The 25,534-nt window shown below is 40.5% G+C and overlaps 1 protein-coding gene across 6 annotated transcripts in view; it reads right to left on the bottom strand.

Annotated features, from left to right (window-relative positions):
* The window catches only part of LOC127641038 (gamma-adducin-like), a 169,350-nt gene that overhangs the window by 62,715 nt on the left and 81,101 nt on the right, over nt 1–25,534 (bottom strand). For 5 of the 6 annotated variants that reach the window (XM_052123783.1, XM_052123788.1, XM_052123787.1 and 2 more), the window contains one exon: nt 5,006–5,225. In XM_052123783.1, the coding sequence (XP_051979743.1) occupies nt 5,006–5,194 (189 nt within the window). In that variant the 5' untranslated portion in view covers nt 5,195–5,225. Of the gene's footprint in view, nt 1–5,005; nt 5,226–15,953; nt 16,270–25,534 lie in introns of those variants that run through there. The other variant, XM_052123784.1, reaches the window with a different exon arrangement.

The following is a 25,534-nucleotide window of genomic DNA, read 5'->3' as shown; positions in this document are numbered from 1 at the left end:
CTTGAAAGCAGCATCATATGCGTTTCTCCATGTCTTTGCCATGGTGAGGGTGACAAAATTACTACCGTAATCAGAATGATGGGAAGTTTGAGCGCTTCGAAGTTAATCTAAACAGTAAACAAAAAAAGTTGTTTTGACCTTAACCCGTTCGGCAATTTCATTGGTCTAATGAAAGCTTCATGCCGCCAAAAAACTGAGCACGTCACAGAATGTTTTTTTTTTTTTTATATATATATATAAAATTTGAAAGCGGGAAAAATCCATATATTAGCCGCGTCATTGTAAAAGCCGCGAGGTACAAAGCGTGGGAAAAAAGTTGCGGCTTATAGTCCGGAAATTACGGTAGTCTATTTTAGTCATGTCCGCAAGTTAATTTTCCGATCTTAATGAAAGAAAACTTGTTTAGAATGAAAATGATTTGATGTCTGGACTCTATCTGCATTCATTCAAATGGTTTGATATAATGGTCAGAAGTACTTCAAATGTGATGTTAAATTTGAGGTTTCCCAGCAAATTTCACGTCCTTAATGCTGGAAATGCCCGAATATCACTTGCATTTTAATGTAAATTCAATTAATCAAAATTAATAATTGTGATTACAATATCAAGGGAAATAATTGACAATGATTTTTGTCATAATTCTGCAGCCCCTTTGCAATGGCTGCAATCCCTTGGAGCAACATGTTATTTTTCCAGAGTTTTCATTATTAACTCCATCTCTTCGTTCATTTTGGTCTAAGAGACTGTGACAGCAGAGATGAGGTCCAAGCATAGTAAACCCAGAACTGCCTATAATAGTCTGACCATAAACACAGTCTACAGACAGACGTGTAATTTACACAGCTCTCTTTCGTGAGAGCGCAGCGCCAAATCGCAGCAGATGACACTAACAGAGAGAGAAATACATGAAAGAGAAGCTTGAGTCAGTCCTCAAACACACAGCCCTGTGTGACTACACCTGCTGCCTACCCTTCTCTGGCTCCTCTCCATACACACACGAGAGAGGGAGAGGGAGGGGTGAGAATGGCATTGTGTCATAGTAACACATGCTCAATACTAGAGGAGCTTTCGCTAATAAACCCCTTCGGGCGATGCTGTAATTAACCGTGCTGTCACACTGCCTCTGTCTTTATCAATGACACAGAGATCACAGTGAAAGAAAGAATGCATTTAACTTTCTCGCACTGACACTTTAAGAGCTCAAAACCTAAAATTCTTCTCTATGTTCTATATTGCTGCGTCCACTCTCAGAGTTCAATGTTCTAGGTTCAATACATATTCATATCTATGTTTCAGCGTGCAGAAGTTGTGGTTTATTACTAGGGATGTGCACGAGTAATCGAGTACTCGTTCTGCACCAGCTTTTTGACTAATATATATATAAATAAAAAAACAACTTTAATAAATCACAAATTAATTTTTCTTTGCACATTTGCCTACTGTGAGCAGCACTGAATTATACTGTAATTTTAGTCTGAATTTCTCACCAAACCTCAAAGTTACAAAAAAAGTCCACTGCGGGGCACTGTGGAAGTCTTACGTCAAGGTATTGGATGAGAAAAGGAGACACGAGGGGGTCAAAACAGTATACTTTAAAAAGTTTCTATTTTTAATGTGATTTAAAAAAAAAAAAAAAATTATCTTTAAATGTATACCAATGAGCCTAAACCTTTTGACCACCTGCCTAACATGCTGTGGGACCACCGCGTGGAGCTAAAACAGTGCCGACCTACCTAGGCATGGACTCTCCAAGACCCCTGAAGGTGTCCTGCAGTATCTGGCACCAAGACATAAGCAGCAGATCCTTCAAGTCCTGTAAGTTGCAAGGTGGAGCTGCCGTGGACCGGACTTGTTGGCCCAACATTTCCCACAGATGCTCAGTAGACTGAGATCTGGAAAATTTGGAGGCCAGGGCAACACCGTGAAATCTTTATCATGTTCCTCAAACCATTCCCGAACAATGTGTGTAGTGTGGCAGGGCGCATTATCCTGCTGAAAGATGCCACTGCCATCAGGGAATACCATTGCCATGAAGGGGTGTACCTGGCCTGCAACGACGTTTAGGTAGTTGGCACGGGTCAAATTTACATCCACATGAACATCCAGACCCAAAGTTTCCCAGCAGAACAATGCCCATCACACTCACTCCACCAGCTTGTTGTCTTCCCACAGTGCATCCCATTTCCAACACTTCCCCAACTAAACGGCACACACGTACACGGACATCCACATCATATATAAGAAAACAGGACTCATCAGGCTACACCAGTGTTTCTCAACCACTGTGCAGCGGCACACTAGAGTGTCAGATTGTCAGGTGTGCTGTGGAAAATTATCAAATTCCACAAAATATATAAATGCATGAAAAAAAGAATAATTTCAGGGATACAAACTCCTCACCTTTCTGAGAAATTCGCCATTTTTAAACCATAATTGGTCACTTTTGTGATTGTGAAGAGCAATGATTAATGTGCAAAAGTGACTGATATTTATATGGGTTAAGGGTCTTTCACATGACTAGCATCAGCGCTGCGTCTATGATGTGACGCCACTTTACACCAGTGTTTTTCACACACGTTTTTGCTTCATCAATAATGTCTTTGAGAGTGCTAAGCAACAAAAAATATTTAAAAACTGTCCAAATTTGTGGAGACATTGAATGCCTCGTAATTTATTTTAATTAAATATTACATTATCGTTTAAGAATTTCAGAGACCCCATTTATTGAACTAATTTAAATTCACCAAGAAAATACTTCGACCTAAATATAAACAAGTCCTTTTATGACTTTCTGCTATCAAAGCAACTGCAAGCTTTTTTCTCTCTTCCAAATACATGTTTTCAAAGTTTATTGTGCACACCTTCTGATTTTTTCCTGGCAAACTCATAAAATCGCCTTTGTGACGTTTTCTACAACTCTTGTCATGTGGAGGGCAATGCGGTGCTTGACACTGGCATTGAACGGAGCTTTGACGCCTCAGCTCAACTCATGTGATATGCACTTAAGACGAAAGAACATTTTTGAAACTCAATAATTATTATTTGTCTATTGTGTTCTTTTCTGATAAAAGTCATGCTCAGCATTTTAAATAGGCTACAGTAGGAAAATGATACCATAGACCTGCTTTGTGTTTATAATTCTTATACTGAAGTCAGTAGATTTGTAGCCATGCAAGTTTTAATAAAGGAGAAGTTAAGGACATTGAAACTCACTATTATTAGATTATTATTGTCTTTTTGGACATGCTTAAACACTATAAAGTCTCTTGGTAGATTTTGGTCATGAACGACTCAAATGATTCACTGACTCACTCATATCACATAAGACGCTCATTTGTCGCCACCTAGTGACATTTCCAGAAGGGGTCACTGACCTAAAGTTAATAAAATTTTACAAATGTATGAAACAGAAGCAAGCCTCACCAAAATACTCCTTATTTTGCAGCTAATTTTGCACAACTATTCAAGTTCCACAAAACTTGAATAAACTTGAATCACTAATAGCTGGAATGGGTGCTTTTAGATTCTTTAAAACAAAAATTTTAAAACATGCCCATTTTAGGTGCTTTCGACAGTAAATGGGGGTCATCATGGGCACTCTGAACGGTCAGTGGCTATGCAGCCCCATAAGCAGCAGTATCCCTATTTGTTACCACTGGAAATAATTCCATCTCATCCCTGAGTTTGTAAAAGCAAATATAAAATCACATTTACAGCTATGCACTTATAATGGAAGCACTGTAAATGGGCCAAGGCATTCCTGTGGATTTAAAAGAATGTTCCAGGTTCAATAGAAGTTCAGCTTAATTAACAGCATGTGTGATATATTGCTGATTATCACAGTACAGTAACAGTAAGGCACTTACAATGGAAGTGAATGGGAACAGCCCATAAACGTTAAAATACACAGTTTTAAAAGTTCGAAAGTCTTGTGGCTATACTTACTTAACTGTGTATATTTGAGTGTTTATTCCATTACAATGCCTGGAACTTCCATAGTAAAAGCAGTACTGTAAATGAAAAAATTGTTTTTTAGACAGAGTCTCGAAATTTATATTTGTGGTAATCGACAGCATGTCACAGATGCTGTCAATAGGGGTTTGAACCCAGAACATTCCTTTAAACACAGTATGTTCGGACTGAAATGTCTGCAAGTCTGCAATCAGTGCAGTATGTTCACTTTAATCTCTCCAGCGTGTGTTAACCCTAATCTTGTATGCGTTTTCTACAATCTCTCTCTTCTGTAGGTCAGAGGTGCTGGGCTGCACTTCGGTGGTTGGATTCAGTGCAGGATTTCAATTATATCTGAGAGCATGTGTGAGTGAAGTGGATATATGTGGTGTGTATAATGAGGGCGTGGTCTTCTAAAGGGGTTTTATGGTGGTGGTGCAACTGTGGCTTTGTTGAAGACTTTGTTCAATCATATACACAAACATACACACAAAAACACAAGATTAACTTGCTGACAATCCTACCCATCTGATGCAAATAACCCATAAATCTTTCATAGTGAACAGAGAGGCACTTTAAGGTGTAACAGGGTTCAAAATAACTTCAGAAGTTGTGCCAATTCTTGGCGGTACAGCGTCTATTCTAAACCACAAGGCTTCAGACAGCCTGTAAAATCTAAAAGTAAACATTTTTCACGTTATAAACACAATAAGTGGAAAAACATCCATGTGCAGTAAACCTTTGTTAAAATGGAGCCAAAACAACATTCACACAGGAATTTCTGCAACATCTCATACTGAGGCCACATCAACACTAATCAATTTAGTTTTATTGCTAGAAAACTACATTTTCATTTCCTAACGTCAAAGTTTTCCAAAATATATGGTAATGGAGAGGGTTTTCCAAAGGTTCTATTTTTGATGGAAGTAAACACTGTTCTAATGTTGATGAAAGGCGGAAAACGCAGCTAAATTTTCAGATTTTTCAAAATGTTTATTAGTGCGACGTGGCCTGTGGGGAAGCGTTTGCTTTGGATCAGTGCATTTGTTCTTACTGGACTTTGTAGCATCTGTGTGACTCTTTTCTTCTGCTCCATCATGTTAAAGTCTTGTCGCAGGTCAGGCGACATGTTGCGTGCACGCAGGTATTCGGGGTCATTCTCATTGATGCGGTCAAAGTAACGTTCTTTTTGCCCCATGCTGGGAGGAGTCGTCACCACCTCCTGTCTTGACTCTTCACTCATCTCTACTGTATTTTCCTGCTCTAGTCTTCACCTGGGGGGGGAGAGAGAGAGAGAGAGAGAGATTTAGTTTCAGCATCAATACAAAACATGTGCAAACTCACTGAATCAAGTGTCCCGAGACAGGAAGTCATTTCATTTGACAAGAAATACAGACTCAATCAGTAATTCCCTACAGCCAAACTCACTTGCTGAGTGTATCACTATTCCCACAGGATTTTGGCTTTGTTCCCCCTCTACAAACACTGAAAAAAAGTGTTTGTCCCGCCAACAGAGAAGGGTGGCGTCGGGTCAACCAACAGGAGAGGAACACTATCCTGTTGCACATGGATAGGGCTTCTTCAGGTTTGAAGAAGCCTGAATTTTGCTCGCTCGCTCACACTCACTCACACAATGTGTATTCATCTTTTTAGTGTGGGTTAAGGGGCAGAGCATTAAAAATGACAAAGCAAAACTTCTGAAATGTTTTTTGCCTCCATTATGCTAGGTTGTTCTGAATTGTTTGAAAATGGTTGCTAGGGTGTTCTGAATAGTTTCTAGGGTGTTCCAAAATCTTGAAGCATGTCAGTATGTGTGATTCTAAAACTGTGCAGGATGAGTTTTGCACATTACTAAGCAGTATGATGCTTGCCTTAGCAAAAACAATTAATACATATACATTCTGTTAAGTCTGTTTTCAAATCACTTTTTTTCTGGCAGCCCCTGAAGGCATTGCCCAAGTCTCAGTAAAAAGTATTCACCTGCATATCGGTCTCTCTTTGTGCTCTCTCACACACACACAATTCTCTGATTCATTCCAGGGGGGTGGAGAGAGGTTCTTTTTTTCTGCTGTACATTGCTAAGCTTCTCATTCAGGTCAAAATGGTACTTGGAAAGATGGTTCAGATTAAAGACACACAGCTCTGCCAGAAACGCACACAGGTGTTGTCGTGGTACCCAAATTTCAGTAGTCGATACCAGTGAAATTTCATGGTTCTCGATACCAATTTCGATACCACAGCAAAACTATGCTAATATTATTACAATTATAGTTAAATAATTATTATTTTCCAGAACTTTCCAGGATTTTGTTTTGTTTAATTTAATTTCATCATCAAAATTGTGTTGATAAATCTAATCAATATATTCTTTAACTTTTAACAAGTGAAAATACAACATTTCAAACATGTCATTGTATTGTTTTTGCCAAACTTTTATTCAACAGCTGATATTTTAATTATTATTATTACAGTAAATATATAATTTTACTAAACAGCTGTAATCTATTTGTATAAAGTTTCTTAAATTTTAGGCATCTAGATTTTATTTTGAATCGTGCTTTTATTATGACATGTTTTTTGCCGTAAGCTTCACATTTCCAGATAAACAGTTCATGTCATGGCCCAGTGTGATCATTGAAGACTTTTAAGTTACGTCTGAAATCTCATCTCTTAAAGCGGCGTACACACTGCCAGCGACTTTGTCGCTGCAGGTCGCCAGTGGCTGGCGGTGAAGTTGCTAGTGGGCGTTCCCACAACTGGTTGCCTTATAACGTTTATAAATGACATTCACGGATGTCATTCCACATGGCTGTTGACAGCGAATCACTTTTCTTGCCGCTAAAAACAAACATTTTGGAGGGAAAAGACTAAGTGGAATCAGTACATAAAATGCTTTATATCAAAGATGAATGAGAAACAAGTCGTGCTCTTTGCCATAGCGGCTGTTTATCTGCGGCGAAAATGTAAATGCCGGTCTGTCTGGGTCCACAAAATCCCCGCGATCTCAGATACACCTTTCCACGCAGTATTTTTCTTAAAAATGTCCTTGTACGTGGGAAGAGACATCATAGAGCACTGGAAAATTTCTAACAGCAAGAATTAGCCTTTCCTCCATCTTTCCGTTACTGCAGGAGCTGAGAGAGAGAGAAGGATCACGTGAGTTCTCCCGTCTTCTCTCCTATTGGCTGTCGCTTCCGTTAGTCGCTCTTCATTTGAATAAAGTTGAACTTGTCTCAACTTTGTTGCGTCGCTGGACACGCCCACATCTAGTCGCCAACGGTCGCGACAGCTCGTGTCGCCGGAAGTCGCTGTGCTCTCATTGAAAATGAATGGGATGGAGTCGATGTCGCTGGCAGTGTGTACGCACCTTTACACTTGTCTGACAAATGAAATGTAGGTCAGTTTTGAAGTGTTTGCATTTGAGATTACTAGTGTTTGTGTATTTGATAATTTTGAAATGTCATGTTTTAAATTTTATTACTGTGAAGCACTTTGGTCAACTCTGTTGTTTTAAATGCTATATAAATATAGCTGGGCTGCGATTAAAGCCAAATGCTGCTGTGATTTTAATTATATAAATATATATTTTACATGTGCTGCATGGTTCACAATGGTGTGAGATGAAGTGCTCTGCTCTGTCATCTCATATAACGTGAATGATTCTCGATGTCTGTGGAGTTTATAGTGGATGAGCAGTCGAATTTATACATTCAAAGAACGCATCTCTTCCAAAGTAAGATTGCAGCCTTTAGCGGTTTATTAAAACACACTAGGACTTTTCACGATTTTAATTTGATTAATTGTCTTTCAGTTTACAAGGAGTAACAGAGCACAATTTCAAAATAAGTCTGTGAGCATTTTAAAGCTGACGTGTCATACTGCACGCCGGTACCGGATTGAGTCGGTGCTCAGTACTGCAGAAACACTGGTATCGTTACATCTTTTTTATTCTAGTATCGACTTGGTACGGAAATACTGGTACTTTTGACAACACTAATGCAGAGTTTACACTACAAGAAATCAGAGCTCGCTCCTGTGAATGACAAACACACTATACGAATTATCAAAGTTGTGATCTGAGAGAAGCGCCAATGTGTTGCCGATGTCATTGACATTCATATCTAGAATTTGAAATATCTGGGCCTGTCTGCGATTCCAAATCATGCAATGTGAAATATGTTTTGACTGCAAACAACTGCAGCGTTGACCTACAGCCAATGAGAAAGCAAGAAAAAGGGCACGGGAAGTTTCAGTGGGAGGAGTCCTAAAACAGAACATCAACTAGCATGGCTGCGGTATAAAGAAAGTCTCACTGGACCAAAGAAATGGAGGAAAAATGTGTGGAACATTGGCAGGAGCACCAGTGCCTATTTGATGTTTCATCTGAACTGTAATCACAACCGGTGGAGAAAGAGAAGAGTTGGAGAAAAATTGCCAATTCACTTGGACAGTCAGGTAAGCAAATATGTAGATTTTACAGCAGGATGTACTTTTTCATATTGTAACCAATAAAATATATGATGCTTTTAGGTGAGTAAAAACATACACATCATATCCTGAAATGCATAACATATGATTATGCATTTGTTTTAGTATCTCGTATCACTTCTCGTGAGTACTTTGTTGTGAAATGTGATTTGGAGTCCAGGCAGAGTCATCAAGGATTTGTCGATAGTGAAATGTTTTGTAATGTGTTCACAGTCACCGATTCGTCATGTAATTTCAATTGTGTAATATGAACGGTAACACAATCCGACATCTTTGAAAGTCGTGTAGTGTGTAGGAGGCATAACACTAACACACAAACACACACAAGGCTCACTGTAAGAGCCCATGCCAACAAGCGGCAATATTACACCACACTCATACAACAATAAGAGAGTGAAGAGCCATCTTAACCCTAAAAAGGTTTTTGCATCCTAGCGATACAAACATTTAAGAGGGGTGAAAAACAAAAAGTGAATCGGCCAAAGTTTTGTGAAATTCAATGTCCGGTTAAAGATACACATTACAGCTTTTGTTGTAATCAGAATAAATCATTTTGTTTTGGTGTCAAGATAACAAACCACACACAGCATGCTCACGTGTTTTAACAGATGATGCAATAGCCTAATCAAATCTAGTAAGCCCTGGTGACAACTGTCATGTGCCAACAGATGACGACAACTTTGCAGCCTTTGTATTGTGCCTTCTGGGTGGGTGTGTCAAAGCCTGAAAGGTAAAACTCAGGAAAAAGTCCAAATAACAATGACAGCAACAACAGCTGTTTGATATTATCAGACAATGACCACAACAGGCCTTTTGCAGAACCCTCGTAGTCACTGTAATATATAATTTAATGTTCATATCTCACACAAGTGAGTAAATAATAGGGCTGGGCTATACGCAAGAAAAACAAAAAGTGTGTATAAAATATGGCAGAGTGAGTCTCAATGCCCACAGCAACAGCTATTCAGTCTCTGAATAAAGGCAGTGATGAACTAGTGTGCAGGATTTCTTGCACACATGCATTGACAGAGAGATACCATTGCTACAATGACAAACAAACACACGAGAAGACACTAGTAATACAACTGCCACAAGACAATATAAAACACTGAGACACCAGCAGAATTAATCACAAGATTCACACTGTGTGTCTATGGTCAGTGTCTTATTGTGCAGTAATTCACACACAGGCTTCATAAATTATGGTAAGATTAACTACTTACAGACAGCTTTCACGTGAACTTAATGTTTATGAAAGGTATTGACCTGAACCCTTCAAACAAAATGTCCTGGTCTGATTTAACATTAAGAAATTATATTTTACATAAACAAATATGGTCTACATTTAGGACCATTTTGCATTAACACTATTTTCAAGATAGTTAAGCACATTTATTGTTCCCAAATAACTCAAGAACAAAAACATCTGATTGCCTCCAAATAAAAAGTTAAATGTGTGCATGTCCTCTGTAAAAATGTTTTTCTCTTGCTTTGTCTTTTTATATTTCAAAATAAAACCTTAAGTGGGGTTATATAGATAGTACTTGGGCTTAATTGGGTCACTTCCCCTAATCAAATTAAAACTATGATTTATCCTAGTGTGATGACTAAACTATGAAAGCCTGCAGTTTATTGAAATGCACAGGCAAGAGAAAGTATGTGAAATTAGCTGGTTTTCTACATTAATTTGTCATAAAATGTGCTTAAGTTAACAACACACAATTTTAATCTTTCATGTTTTTATTGAACACATCCCATTAAATATTTACAGTGCTGTGACAAAAAGTTAACTGTTGGATTTAATAACTGGCCAATCCTCCTTTGGCAGCAATAACCTCAACCAAGCATTTCCAGTAGCTGCGGATTAGACCTGCACAATGTTCATTAGGAATTTTGGACCATTCTTACTTGCAGAACTGATTCTGCTCAGTCATATTCTTAGGATGTCTGGTGTGAACGGCTTTAACACCATCTCTATTGAGTGGTGGTGGCGTGGTGGCGTAGTGGCTAAAGCACAGGGCTGTTAATCAGAAGGTCGCTGGTTCAAACCCCACAGTCACCACCATTGTGTTCTTGAGCAAGACACTTAACTCCAGGTTGCTCCGGGGGGATTGTCCCTGTAATAAGTGCTCTGTATGCAAGTGGACCAATAAGTGGACTGTATGCAATGAATAAGTGCTCTGTAAGTCGCTTTGGATAAAAATGTCTGCCAAATGCATAAGTGTAAATGTATTGAGTTAAGGTCTTGGCCACTCTAAAAGGTGGATTTTCTTTTTTTGAACCCATTCTGTAGTGGATTTACTTTGATGTTAGCAGGGTTTCCCGCAGAAAATTTGTTAGTTAAGGTGGTGGGGGGTTAGTTGCATAACTCCTGACACAAATTAAGACAAATACTGAAACTTGAGTCATATCTTTTTAATGATGTATTAGTTTGTCAAGGTAATAACATTACATCTAATAGTCCGTCAAAATGTGCAAAGCTTATTACAATCACTGCTTATGGCAGAGCTGACACCTAGCATCGCTACAGGCTATCCTCCTTGGTTTAGAAAAAAACATTTCAAGGGCCCTTCGGTAATTGCACTCTTTTACGAGTGGACCATTTATGCATATTTTCATAAATAACATTTATGACCTAAAAAACAGTCAAATAGCAAATGTTTAGTTTAGCAACTTACATCTTATCTAGCACTTGACCGACCGTAAACTGAAGCGCGTCGAGTCGCTCTGCTAAAATTTGCGCTGTGAACATAAAGCCCGCCTACTTTGATCTGATTGGTCATCTCAAATATTCTGACATTGACGAGCAGTGACAGACCAATGAGGCTCAGATGAACACACACACACACACGCTCGGCGCCGCTGCGGAAGAACGCGCTGATAACAAGACTGAAGCGAACACGAAGGCTTATCACATATTTAAAGATGGAAAGGGAGAAAACAGGACAGAGTAACACGGCGAATATCGCTCATATATATTTTTTTGACGACGTAGTTAAGGCGGCAGGCGTGTGTTGCTTAGGCGGCCACCTTAGTTTCAAAGTGCTGCAGGAAACCCTGGATGTTAGGGTCATTGTCTTGCAGCATCACACAACTTCTACTGAGCTTCAGCTGGTGCAAAGTAACCCTGACATTATCCTGTAGGATATCTTGATAAACTTGGGAATACATTTTTTCTTTGATGATGGCACACATCATGGCCTTCACCTACTGGGATATTTTCATGTTGGTATGCAATGCCCTTTTTACGCCATACGTAGCAATATGTGTGTTCCTCCCAAACAATTCAACCTTAGTTTCATCAACCAACAAAACATTTTCCAAAATGTGTTGTGGAGTGTCAAGGTGGTCTTTGGCAAACTTCAGGCGTGCAGCAATGTTTTTGTTGGAAAGCAGCATCTTCCTTCCTGGTGCCCTGCCATGGACACCATGCATATTTCAATGATTTCCATATAGTAGACTCATGAACAGAGATGTTAACCAGTTTCAATGATTTCATTAAGTCTTTAGCGGTCACTCTAGGTTTCTTTTTTTACCTCATTAGGCATTCTGCGGTGTGCCCTTTGAGTCATCTTGGCTGGACAGCCACTTCTTGGGAGAGTAGCCACAGTACTAAATCATCTCTATTTATAGACAATTTGTCTAACTGTGGACAGTTTAATAGCTACGCTGTTTGAGATAAATTTGCAACCCTTTCCAGCTTTATGCAAATCAACAATTCTTGATCGTAGGCCTTCCACGTCAGCAGATGCTACTTGTGAACAGTAAACTCAAAATGTTTGAGTGCTTTTTATAAGTCAAGTAGCTCTAACCCACACCTCTAATATCGTTGAATTAATTGGATGCAAAGTTTCCCAACTCTTGACTCTAATTTGAATTTGTTGACATCATTAGCCTAGGGGGTTCACATACTTTTTTCAACCTACACTGTGAATGCTTTATGCATTCAATATGTACAAGAAAAATACAATACTTGCTGTGTTATTAGTTCAAATGGATTGTGTTTGTTCATTATTGTAACTTAAGATGAAGATCAAACCAGATTTCAAGACAAATTTATACATGAATGCAGGAAATTCCAAAGGGTTCACATACTTTTTCTTGCCACTGTAAATATAGTCTACATGTGCTGCACACTTCAAAATGAACATGTAAAGCAAGCCCCTCATACACTGACAACAGAGCATAAACAGATATGTCCCTTTCAAGGCTAAATAATCTGATCATGAGCATCACGCGTCGTCTGTGTGTGTGTGTAGATGACAGAGTTACCTTGAAGTGCCCAGCATATGCAGACTACATATTTACATCGCAGCCTTTTGCAGTTTAAAAAGCACATTAGACTATTAAGTGAACTGCTTATCTGGAGGTGTAAGATTTGACAAAAAAATAAAAAAAAAATAACTCCAAAGTTGTGTTTTGGATTGTACTGTGAGCATATGTAAAGTGTAATAATTTGATTTAAAAAAAAATAAAAAATAGAAATAATGTATGAAAAATGTAAAAAGTATGTTGAAAAGAAATGTTGTTTTCCTTTGATTTAAGTTCTAAGAATTTATTTGATTGGACCGTTTTTTTTAATGATAAAATATAAATAAACTCTTAAAAACAGAACTCTCAAGAATTTTTGGAAAACTTAAAGCAGAATTTCAAAATAAATAAAATGCATTTATTTGCGGTAATGCGAATTGGGGGGTACAATGCGTTTAACTGTCATGAAAATAATGTTGCAATGAAAAAAATCCTAATGGCCCTAAAATCAGGGTTTGTTTTCTATACGCAAAATGTTTTTTTCATATTTATTTTGATTTAGGATAAAATATAGACAAATAAAGACCAAATCTATACAAAGATTTTCTTGACAGGTTTTGTGAGAATCATCTTATAAACTAGACAACACTTTATCTACACTCACCGGCCACTTTATTAGGCACACCTGTACATCTACTTATGTGATTATCTAATCAGTCAATCGTGTGGCAGCAGTGTAACACAGTGCAACACCACAACAGGAGCGCCTCTGTTACTTTTTCACATGCTTATTTTAATATTATTGGTGCAACATAATGCTTGACAGCCCCAGTCGGTTGTGTGCTTTGTACACTGAGAAAGAGATCCACAACATACTCCGTGACATCACCGCATATAACACGTGCCAAACTCGCTTCATTTCATGTGACCCACAAGCTCATTTCTGAAACGTAGGATGTCAGGGGATCGCAACGTCTCAGTTGAAATAGTGCTACATGGGCCATTTATCAGCGACACTGCTCAATGGATAAGAGCAGCAGGAGCGCAGAGCAGGTGCGGTAATTCATGGACTGGTCTCAAACACACAGATTATTTTAAAAGCACCTGTGAACCAGTGAAATGAACAGCAGGAATTGCAAAACCCATTTATATGCTGTACAGACTGTCTGTTGCAAAACCTTTTTGTCTCAGCAATGAAACTACTTTAAAATAAAGAGCCCTCCACATTCTCAAAGGCACTGACAAAGAAAAAAAGGAGAAAATAAATAAGGCTTTTCAATCCTCACATCACAATGCTTATAAACATTTACCATAGATTTACTGTAATAACAATAACTGTATTAACTATTGTATTTGTATCAGAAAAAGCTTTTAAATGAATTTAGACTGCCGTTTATAATTTTCAAAAATGCCATAGGTCTTTATATAGAAACCAGTCACTATCCATGGTATGTAGGAGCCAAGCATGGTTTTACCTTTGGTGACCATAGTCTTATTACAAATGTAATTGATAAAACTGTGGATATTATGGAAGAAATGTGATACATGATCTTAATTACTAAGGACCAAGCTACCGGTTTTCCTAATGTGTAAAATCAGTTTTCTTGTAATACTCTCGATTGTAGAAAAATGCAAGTTGTTTAGTTTGTCATCAGAAATCCAAAGAGATTACTGTAGTTTAACAGTACGAGCCTGAAGTAAGTAAAGGTGAACTTAGTCACACTGTCAGAATATTGCAATTTAGCCATATAAAAATTAGATGTTCATTAACCCCTAAGTGCTACAGTAGCTCTTCAGTGGGATCGGACCAGACGGGCTAGTCTTTGCCCCACCCACGCGCATCAATGAGCCTTGGGCACCCATGACCTTGTTGCCGGTTCATCGGTTGTCCTTCCTTGGACCACGTTTGGTAGATATTAACCACAGCATACCAGGAACACCCCACAATAACTGGGGTTTTGGAGATGCTCTGACCCAGTCCTCTAGCCATCACAATTTCGCCCTTGTCAAAGTTGCTCAGACCCTTGCGCTTGCCCATTTTTCCTGCTTCCAACACATGCAATTCAAGAACTGACTGTTCACTTGCTGCCTAATATATCCCACCTCTTGACAGGTGCCATTGTAACAAGATAATATATTTTATTCACTTCACCTGTCAGTGGTTTTAATGTTGTGACTGATCAGTGTGCGTATGTATATATATATATATATATATATATATATATATAATGTTGCATATACTGTAAATAAACAATTAAGTTTCCAGACCTTGACTGTAAACCTAGACACCAGACTAATACAAAACATTATCTTTAGGTCACTGATGGTAAACTGACACAATTACTCACTGAAACAGAGTGACATGAAACGGTAAGTAAATGCATAATCTTAGGCAACATAAAAAAAAGTATGAATATCAATGCATTAGATAATGTAAAAAAAGTGGCATCTCCAAACTTTATTTCATGGTATGCTTCTCAAAACTGTGTCCAATGACTTTCAACCAACTGACTCGAAGGTCACTGTAGTAAATGTATTAAGTGAAGTCCTCACATGTGTCCTATTAAATGCACCTATACACTAAAACTGACAACTAGCTAACACTCTGTTCAAATACTTTTAAATACATTATTTTAACAATAGTTTTTTTGTTTAATCATTACAAACTTCTTCCTGTGCAATGTATACTTAACGTGCTTTGGATATTGTTCTTTAAACAACGTCACATGGTTTAGTATTTTGTTATCAAATGCAGTGACATTCATTTACGCTTTTAAGCTTGGCTTTAGTGTCCAAATGCTTTATGAGGCCACAGTAATGTATGTCACCCCCTCCCCCTTCATCATCATCATGCCCTTTTATCTTTAGCAGCTCTATAAATAGAGCGCAACTCGCGAGAGATGTTTAGTATCGGATTTCAATCGCACGAAAGACCGTCTTGCGCTCAGGATGTCGGAATATAAACGCGCGTGCTCGCTCAGAAAATGACTGAAAATAAATGGAGAAACGCACAAGAACAATTAATCTACACGAGGAGACAAAAAGATCTCATTTAAAAGCACAACCCCGTGTTGACGAATAGGTCTCGCATTGAGGGCTTTTAACACGTTAACTCACTTAACTTCACCGTGTCTGTTGCACTCAGCAATGTATTGGTTTACTTAAATATATTCACTTATACCCACAATAGATACCTAAAGAACTGTAAAGGAAAGAAAACATTGTTTGTGTGTATTTCCAGTGTTTAATGGCTTTAAACCCACCTGTTTGCGACTCACAGAGTGAAAGTCCAGTGAGCGCTTGAGCGCATCTCTTTTCCCGCTCTGAATCCCAGATTACCTCAGGAGGATTAAACTCGACAAAACACCTCCAACACTCCACAAAAAAAAAATCCAAAAAATTAAACAACACTGCGAAAAATGCGACTCTCGCACAACGACACTCCTCTCCCCTCGTTAAAAAGGGGGAATTTCAGATGTAGTGTGAGTTTGAATGTGAGAGTGTTCGCGAGGATCTGCCTCAAAGGAGTGAGAAACTGATGCGACCATGTGACCAAGTAATCGCGTCCCCTTCACAGCGCACACAAACCCGACTGACCAATCAGAGCACAGGACTGCCTAGGTGCCCCGCCCTCAGCTAGTGTTTACTATACTCCGTTTGTGTTTGAGAGAGAGAATGATTGCGTTGCCTAGCACTGTACAGCCACGACACAAATCCCCAATGTAAATTAATTATATCCTCACAGTACACAAGAAACCCACACAACACACTGTTCAAGTATTACACTATCTCATAAGCAGTTAAAATACAGCTGTGATCAGCACATCCATTTTGTGTTAAGAATTCTGTCCGATTTATCGCTTAACAGAGGACAATTCCAGGATAAAGAAATGTTCCCGGTCCAAGTTAAAGGGATAGTTCACCAAAAAAAACTAATATTCGCTCATCGTTTACTCACCCTCATGCCATCCCAGATGTGTATGACTTTTTATTTTCCAGAACACAAAGATTTTTAAAAGAATAATTAAGTATGTCCACAATGCACGTGAATGGTGACAAAACTTCAAAAAGCACAAAAATGCAGCACAAAAGTAATTGATAAGACTCCATGGTTTAATCCAGGTCCCTTAGAACAGACCAAAGTATAACTCCTCGTCCATTCATATTTTAACCCTTGTGTAAAAAAGTTACACGTAAAAAAACTATCATAATAATATTATACATTAATATTCTTTTTCACTTTCAATTAATCTTAACAAACATCAGTCCTGACTATAGGTTCATCCAGAATGAAACAAATATTCATTCATTTTCAGGATTTTAACCCTTTAAATGCCAGTTTGTTTACATATGCCACTGTTGTTTTTACACACACACACACACACACACACACACACACACACACACACATTTCTCAATACACACATACAAAACACACTCTGACATCCATACCAACACACCCACACAATTTTAGCTGCATCATTTATTCTGCAGTGCTCTATAATACAGCAAACAGAAAATAGGACAAAAAGCATGTATTGCTCCATAGTCTAAACATGAGAAAAATGGCATCATCTGGTGGAAAATGGAGAAAACATTTTTTTTTTTGGAAGCCAGGGCTCCGAAATGAAAGCATAATAACAGAGTTCTTGGTTTTATGCTTTGTCACTGGGATCAAAAATTGCCATTTTAATGGGTTTCAATGGGGACATTTTTGTCCTGAAGGTCCTAAATGAAACTATTGTGTGTACACATCATATTATAGATGTATTATAGGAACTGAGGTTGAACTATCAAAATTTCTCCAAAAATACACACCTTTGGCAAAATGTATGCCGTTCGCATTAACACAGTCAAAATTATCGGGGAAAAACCAAAAAAAATAATGTAGGCTACTCAAAATTAATTGTCTCAATTGAAAGTCAGTCACTGTAATCTGATTATAAGAATTAAAAATTTTATGCGTTACACTAAATACACAGATCCACATACTGCTGTGTCATACAGAAGGTGTGAAATCTTGTTACTCCTTTGACCGGAGAGTTGTCATAACACGGTTGGCCAACATCCCACCCATGTGTGTTTGAGAGAGAATATGTGAACCAACAGTCTTTATCGCTCTAGTAAACCCTTCCCGCCAACATACGCATAAACATAACTCGCTTATCAACATCAGGGAAGTAAAGCTCATTCCTCCTGTATGACTGTCCTCCATAAAGACAACAATTCTTACAGATACAGTAACTGAGCAGTTATAAAACATTTAAACTAGACTGTGAACAGATTTGTAGCTATAGTTTGTCAGTATAATATATCCAGACTGATAAAAAATCTTGGACCAGTTCTTTTTTAAAATAGTTATTACAGCTTTCTTAAAAGTGGTATTCAATAAGGCAAGCATCATTATTTTCATACTTAATGTTAGAGATATGAACAAACCCCTAACTCCAAGTTTTAAACTTTGATGTGTAACTCATTCTGCACAATTTGTGCTGCTACGCGAATTATACCTTAAATTGTGTTACTTGTGGCAAAGGTGCTATTACTTTTCTAAGCAATCAGATTTACAATTTTCACCTGGCAGGTAATAAAATGGCTGAAAATAATCCCTTATACTTGCATTGAAGGAGGGACCATATCTCAAGTCAAGTGGTTTTTATCGTCGTTTCAACCATATACAGTTAGTACAGTACACAACGAAATGAGACAACGTTCCTCCAGGACCCATGGTGCTACATAAAAACAACATAGGACAAACACAGGACCACATGAGACTATACAACTAAATAAAATACCTATATATATACACCTATATAAAGTGCACGTGCAAAAAGTACGGGACAGTACAAGTAATTTCTGACAATGAACAGGACAGGACAATAGGCACATTGAGAGACAGTGCAGCGCCGACCAGTACACAGTAGTGCAAAAAGATGACAGTTTCTAAAAACTTAAACATAACATACTATGAGATAGTGTTCTATGCACACAGCAGTTATTGAGGTAGCAGAAAGTTATAAAGTGACAGTAATTAAAGTGCAACTCAGAGACTGGTTTGACACACACGTGTCCTGAGTACTGAGGAGTCTGATGGCTTGGGGGAAGAAGCTGTTACACTGTCTGGCCGTGAGGGCCCGAATGCTTCGGTACCTCTTGCCAGATGGCAGGAGGGTAAAGCGTTTGTGTGAGGGTGTGTTGGGTCGTCCACAATGCTGGTTGCTTTGCGAATACAGTGTTTTTTGTAAATGTCTTTGATGGAGGGAAGAGAGACCCCAATGATCTTCTCAGCTGTCCTCACTATCCTCTGCAGGGCTTTGCGGTCCGAAACGGTGCAAGTCCCAAACCAGGCAGGGATGCAGCTGCTCAGGATGCTCTCAATAGTCCCTCTATAGAATGTAGTGAGGATGGGGGGTGGGAGATGTGCTTTCCTCAGGCTTCGAAGAAAGTAGAGACGCTGCTGGGCTTTCTTGGTGATAGAGCTGGTGTTGAGGGACCAGGTGAGGTTCTCCGCCAGGTGAACACCAAGGAATTTGGTGCTCTTGACGATCTCCACAGAGGAGCCGTCGATGTTCAGCGGAGAGTGTTCACCTTGTGCTCTCCTAAAGTCAACAACCATCTCTTTTGTTTTGTCAACATTCAGGGACAGGTTGTTGGCTCTACACCAGTCCGTTAGCCGCTGCACCTCTTCTCTGTATGCCGACTCATCGTTCTTGCTGATGAGGTCGTGTCATCTGCGAACTTGACGATGACACGACCTCATCCACCACACTACGCCACCACCACAAGAGGAGTGGTGGTGGCGTAGTGGCTAAAGCACAGGGCTGTTAATCAGAAGATTGTTGGTTCGAACCCCACGGCCACCACCATTGTGCCTTTGAGCAAGGCACTTAACTCCAGGTTGCTCCGGGGGGATTGTCCCTGTAATAATTGCACTGTAAGTCGCTTTGGATAAAAGTGTCTGCCAAATGCATAAATGTAAATTCCATTTTTGGAGTGGTGGTGGCGTAATGGGGAGTGGTGGTGGCGTAATGGGCTAAAGCACATAACTGTTAATCAGAAGGTCGCTGGTTCGAGCCCCACAGCCACCACCATTGTGTCCTTGAGCAAGGCACATAACTCCAGGTTGCTCCGGGGGGATTGTCCCTGTAATAAGTGCACTGTAAGTCACTTTGGACAAAAGCGTCTGCCAAATGCATAAATGTAAATGTGGTTCGAGCTGTGCATTGCTGCACAGTCGTGAGTCAGCTGAGTGAACAGCAGTGGACTGAGCACACAGCCCTGGGGGGCCCCTGTGCTCAGTGTGGTGGTGGTGGAGATGCTGTTCCCGATCCGGACTGACTGAGGTCTCCCAGTCAGGAAGTCCAGGATCCAGTTGCAGAGGGAGGTGTCCAGGCCCAGCAGGTTCAGCTTTCCAATCAGGTGCTGAGGAATTATCGTGTTGAATGCTGAGCTGAAATCTATGAACAGCATTCGAACGTATGAGTCATTTTTGTCTAGGTGGGTGAGGGCCATATGGAGGGTTGTGGACGATACCCAAACTGCAGTGGGTCTAGTGAAGGGGGCAGCATGGGTCTTAATGTGCCTCATGACGAGCCTCTCGAAGCACTTCATGATGTTTGGTGTGAGTGCGACGGGACGGTAGTCATTGAGGCAGGACACTGAAGACTTCTTTGGCATGGGGATGATGGTGGTGGCCTTGAAGCACTTTGGAACGACGGCGCTGCTTAGAGAGATGTTGAAGATGTCGGTAAGAACATCTGCTAGCTGGTCTGCACATCCTCTGAGCACTCTGCCAGGAATGTTGTCTGATCCAGCAGCCTTCCGTGGGTTGACTCTACGTAGAGTTTTCCTCATATCCGCCGTGGTAAGAAAGAGCACCTGGTCGTTGGGAGGAGGGGTGGTCTTCTTCGCCACTACATCGTTCTGCACTTCAAACCGTAGAAGTCGGTCAGCGCATCTGGAAGGGAGGCATCTTTGTCACAGGCAACTGATGTTGTCCTGTAGTTGGTGATGGCCTGGATGCCCTGCCACATGCGCCGCGTGTCACAGCTGTCCTGGAAGTGACTGGATTCTCTGGGCGTGTGTGCGCTTTGCCTCTCTGATTGCCCGGGACAGTTTGGCCCTAGCTGTTCTTAGGGCTGCCTTATTGCCTGCTCTGAAGGTGGAATCTCGGGTCCTCAGCAGCGTGCGCACCTCCGCAGTCATCCACGGCTTCTGGTTGGAGCGTGTGGTGATGGTCTCGGAGAAAGTGACATCATCAATGCACATGCTGATGTAGCTGGTCACTGATGCCGTGTATTCCTCCAAGTTGGTAGAATCACCATATGTTGCAGCCTCCCTGAACATGTGCCAGTCAGTACACTCAAAACAGTCCTGAAGAGCAGAGATGGCTCCTGCTGGCCAGGTTTTCACCTGCTTCTGAAGTGGTTTAGTGCGTCTGACGAGCGGTCTGTATGCTGGAATTAACATAACAGAGATGTGGTCTGAGTAGCCGAGGTGGGGGCGGGGCTCCGCCCGGTACGCACCTGGGATGTTTGTGTAAACAAGATCAAGCCGTTCAGCCCTCTCGTTGCAAAGTCCACATACTGATGGAATTTAGGGAGCACTGTCTTGAGATTCGCATGGTTGAAATCTCCGGCGACAATAAACAGTCTGTCGGGTGAGCGTTCTGCAGTTCAGCTCATAGCCCCATACAGTTCACAGAGCGCTTTCTTAGCATTAGCGCTGGGAGGACTGTAAACTCCGGTTATGCAAACAGTGGTGAATTCCCGTGGTAAATAAAAAGGTCTGCATCTAACAGTCACAAGCTCCAACAGCGATGAACAGTAACTAGAGACTAGCATAGAGTTCTTGCAACACACAAGCCACCACCGCAAGTCTTACTGCAGAGAGCTGTATTTCTGTCGGCACGAAACGAGGCGAGCCCGTCTAGCTGAATGGCGGCATCCGGAACTCTGTCGCTGAGCCACGTCTCAGTGAAAACAAAGACGCAGCAATCTATAAACTCATGCTGCATAGCATGATGGAGTCGGATATAGTCCAGTTTATTGTCCAGGGAGCAAACATTTGAGAGCAGGACAGACGGGAGAGCCAGCCGGCTAGGGTTTGTTTTTAGCCTAGCACGGACCCCGCCCTCTTGCCGCGCACACCGCTTACGACATCCTCTCCCACGGCCACCGGCATCAGGCGACGTCGAGGACTGGAGGCCTGGTCTCCGCAGCAAGCAGAGTACGCGTAGCGCCTCCTGCAGGTCATAATGCAGCTTGGTTTTTGCATGAGTTTTATATTTCAGTAGTGTATGGCAATGGTAGACACGAACACCGGTTGCTCCGATGTCCATGTGCCGCAAAAGTCTGGCTTTTTTAACAAAAATAGCACCATTTTGGATCCGTAGTGGCCGCTGCGTGCTACCACGCCGCCATCTTGGATCTGTCCAATCCATCTAGGTACTAGGGATGGGAATAAAAGTATTTAACAATTCTGGTTTATATTCCTTGTGCAATACCAGCTCTTTAGCGGTTCCATTAATGATTTTTAAGTATTTCTGAGGAAACAATATTTGAAAATAAGAAATGCATTTAATAATTTTTTCATCCCCTTTTCCTCACCAATTTGGAATGCCCAATTCCCACTACTTAATAGTTCCTCACGGTGGCACAGTTACCTCACTCTGGGTGGCAGAGGACAAGTCTCGGTTTACTCCACTTCTGAGACTGTCAATCCATGCATCTTATCACGTAGCTCACTGTGCATGACACCGCAGTGACTTTCGCACTATAGATCCAAAATAACTGACTTAAGAGTAATTAGAGCTCCAAAAGGGGTGGGAGCTCCAAAACACCAGCAAAGATAAAGAGAGCCCCTCACCTAACCCTTCCCCACCCCCCCACCCAACCATGTGTGGAAGTGACGCACCTTTTTTTGAAGTTGGCGCAACCCCATTTAGGAGTAACCATGTCCCCTTCTGGAGTAACTCCACCCTCTTCTGGAGATTTCACTGCCATTTGGAGCTCTCCGACCTGCAGCTATACCTACTTGAATTCTGCCAGCATTTTGATATGATCAGTTATGCTTTTACAAAGATTAAAGAATAATTAACCCAGTACATTCATTCTTTCAAACCAAAGCAATGATACAGAAAGAGAGAGACAAACAGGGTCAGACAGACTATAAATAAATGGTTTCCATGAGACTTTTCTGGACAGACCGGTGGGAGGTCAATTAATCAGACACAGTCCGAGGACATGAAAGAGTCCCTGAGAGCCAGCAAACCCAAGTGGAAAACTCTCTTGTGGTTTCGCCAGAAATAAAGTCTCACTTTTATGGAGACTGTCCTGATATCTCTTTCCCTCCCTTTTCAATTATTTACACTGCACTGCCCATTATATAACTTGTGCAATACCAACAGAACAGGTGCGAGTGAATGTATATTTCCCTGTGCTCTTACGCAAACAGGTACTATTCAACAGGCCATGTTTGCTCTCTTTTGGCACTGGTGTGTGCGGAACAACAAATCTCCAGGTATTAACTCTTTGATCATCTTTCATTCTATTTGAATGGCCCAGGTGCATTATGTGATGCAAAAACTTTGGAATGCAAACACTTGACCTCCTATAGCAGACTGCTTTAATTTACATCCAATAACAAACACCCAGGACTCTGGAACATTATCAGGACCTGCTCTCATTTTTTAAAGATGACTGAGATTGTTTTCACACTTGGTTTGAACCAGAATTCTATTCCACCCCCATCCTTATGTATTTATCTGTGAACCACAGAGCATTTGCATAATTTACGTTAGTACTAGTGGCAGCGGTTAACCATTGTAGGGTAGCTAGGTAACCAATAATTTATTTTTTATTTTTGAGAATAGCACTTGAGATGCAAAGATTGTCACCAAAACTGGATCATTTCAACAAATTGGGCCAGATTACAATTGCGAACCATACAAAGGTCAATATGTATCATTCCCCAGACTGATGTATTTAAGCAGTCTTGGATGCAGTTCCATGGGTGGTCACCCAGCTTTTACGCCAACCAAACCGAACTGAACTGTGACTGCAAACAGACTCTGGTCCACACCAAAAGATCTGTTGTAAAAATGGCTAAAGGCTAGGGTATACTTTGCTTTTTTGTGCACCGTTACATCTCGCACACGGTCGAGCACTCTAGCAAAGTATCCTCATTTGACTGTGAGCCCAAACGGACACAAACGCAACATGACTACTTATGACAGTTAAGGGCTTTTCACACTTGAAATCGTTAACCCTGGCTCATTCTAAACCCTGGGTAAACGGAATGTTTCACAACATTCATACTTTACCCTCGGTTATAATACCACATTGTTTCACCCTGTATACCTTTGGCCCCGCAATTCAGGGTTATTCCTGCAAATGCAGTGCTAACCCTGTTCTGGCTGCATACGTATTGTTTGTGCATACTGTGCCGATGACGAAATTGGAATCACACACACTGTGCACAAAAGTTTGCCACCCAGAAAACCGAAGTATACTTTGACCTTTATTGTGTATTTCTGCAGCCCAGCCCAACATAAGCCATTGCAGTAGCACCTATTTTATGGCTTTTATGACACACATCTGCAGCAAAAAAAGTGTTTGCTTTCTGTGTGAACCCATTTTTTGCAGTGATAAAACACTGCAGTTGTGGGTGGGATTGGCACACACAAATGTTGTCGTCATATCAAATCAGGCCATCATTTCTCATGTTCCGTCAGAGTGCCACTTGGCTTTGTATGATTCCTCAGGGAAGGACAGAATCATTGCAGCTACAGTACAGGCTAATATTGAACCTGCCCTGACTTATGAACAATACATGCAGTGTATGCCGAACAACTGCTCCACTCACGAACACAGTTAGTGACACCTGCACTTGGAACAGAGACATGCTCATTAAGCAGGTGAACTCAAGCATTACAGAAGATCATAAACACACACACACACACTCGCACACGCGCACACGCACACACACGCGCACACACGCGCACACACACACACACAGTTGGACAAATGGATTGAGGCACGGAAATGAATACTTTAAGAGAAAAGTTCTGAAGTAGTGAATCTAGATGATTCAGAGATTTTAGTGCATATGTTTGCTTTAAAGGGGTCATGTCATGAGGAATACAATTTTCCTTGATTTTTTGACATATAAGAGTGTAGGGGGAACAAGGATGATACAGGAAAACAGGTTCCTCCAACTCAGGTACAAGCTTTTATTGGCTGTTCAGGGGGAGCCACGACAATCAAAGAGGTCTATAAAAACATACTTTAAATTTCAGAACTCAAAACTTAATCCCCAATGCAATAAAAGCATTAATTGAACCCAAGTTGCCCAACCACCTCTACTTCCGTGACTATCCTACAACGCTAGGGGTAGATTAATTCATGACCGCCTCTACAGAGAAAAAACATTAAAGCCTACTTTAAATCACAGCACCTTTGGCCCCGCTCACTGGCAGTCTGTTTGTACTAAGAGATAGAGAGCAGGACAAACAGGCCTACTGTGGTTTAACTATTCCTGAACAACAAAGGAATTGAATTGTTTTTGTATATAAACATGCACAAGACAGACGTCTTTAACCATTGTCATGTATCTTGTGCCGCTTTTAAAAGACGTGATGTCAAGTTACAACTCTGAAAAGGAGACCCAATTCAGTTTCATCAGCTGTTATGCTTCTTGCCGTTTTGAGCATAAATGTGTTCTGGATGCCTTCTCGCACCCATCTGCCCTATTTGATATTGTTGGTTTATGTAAGCATGAACAAGATGGAAGTCTTTGGCCATTTTTATGTTTTTCCAGTGATGTGCGCTTCAGTGCAAGACAA

The sequence above is a fragment of the Xyrauchen texanus genome, chromosome 50 (genome assembly GCF_025860055.1).
Source record: "Xyrauchen texanus isolate HMW12.3.18 chromosome 50, RBS_HiC_50CHRs, whole genome shotgun sequence".
In the NCBI taxonomy this organism is placed as follows: Eukaryota; Metazoa; Chordata; class Actinopteri; order Cypriniformes; family Catostomidae; genus Xyrauchen; species Xyrauchen texanus.
The sequence above is the reverse complement of the archived record's forward strand: the minus strand, read 5'-3'. Positions and strand labels throughout refer to the sequence as shown.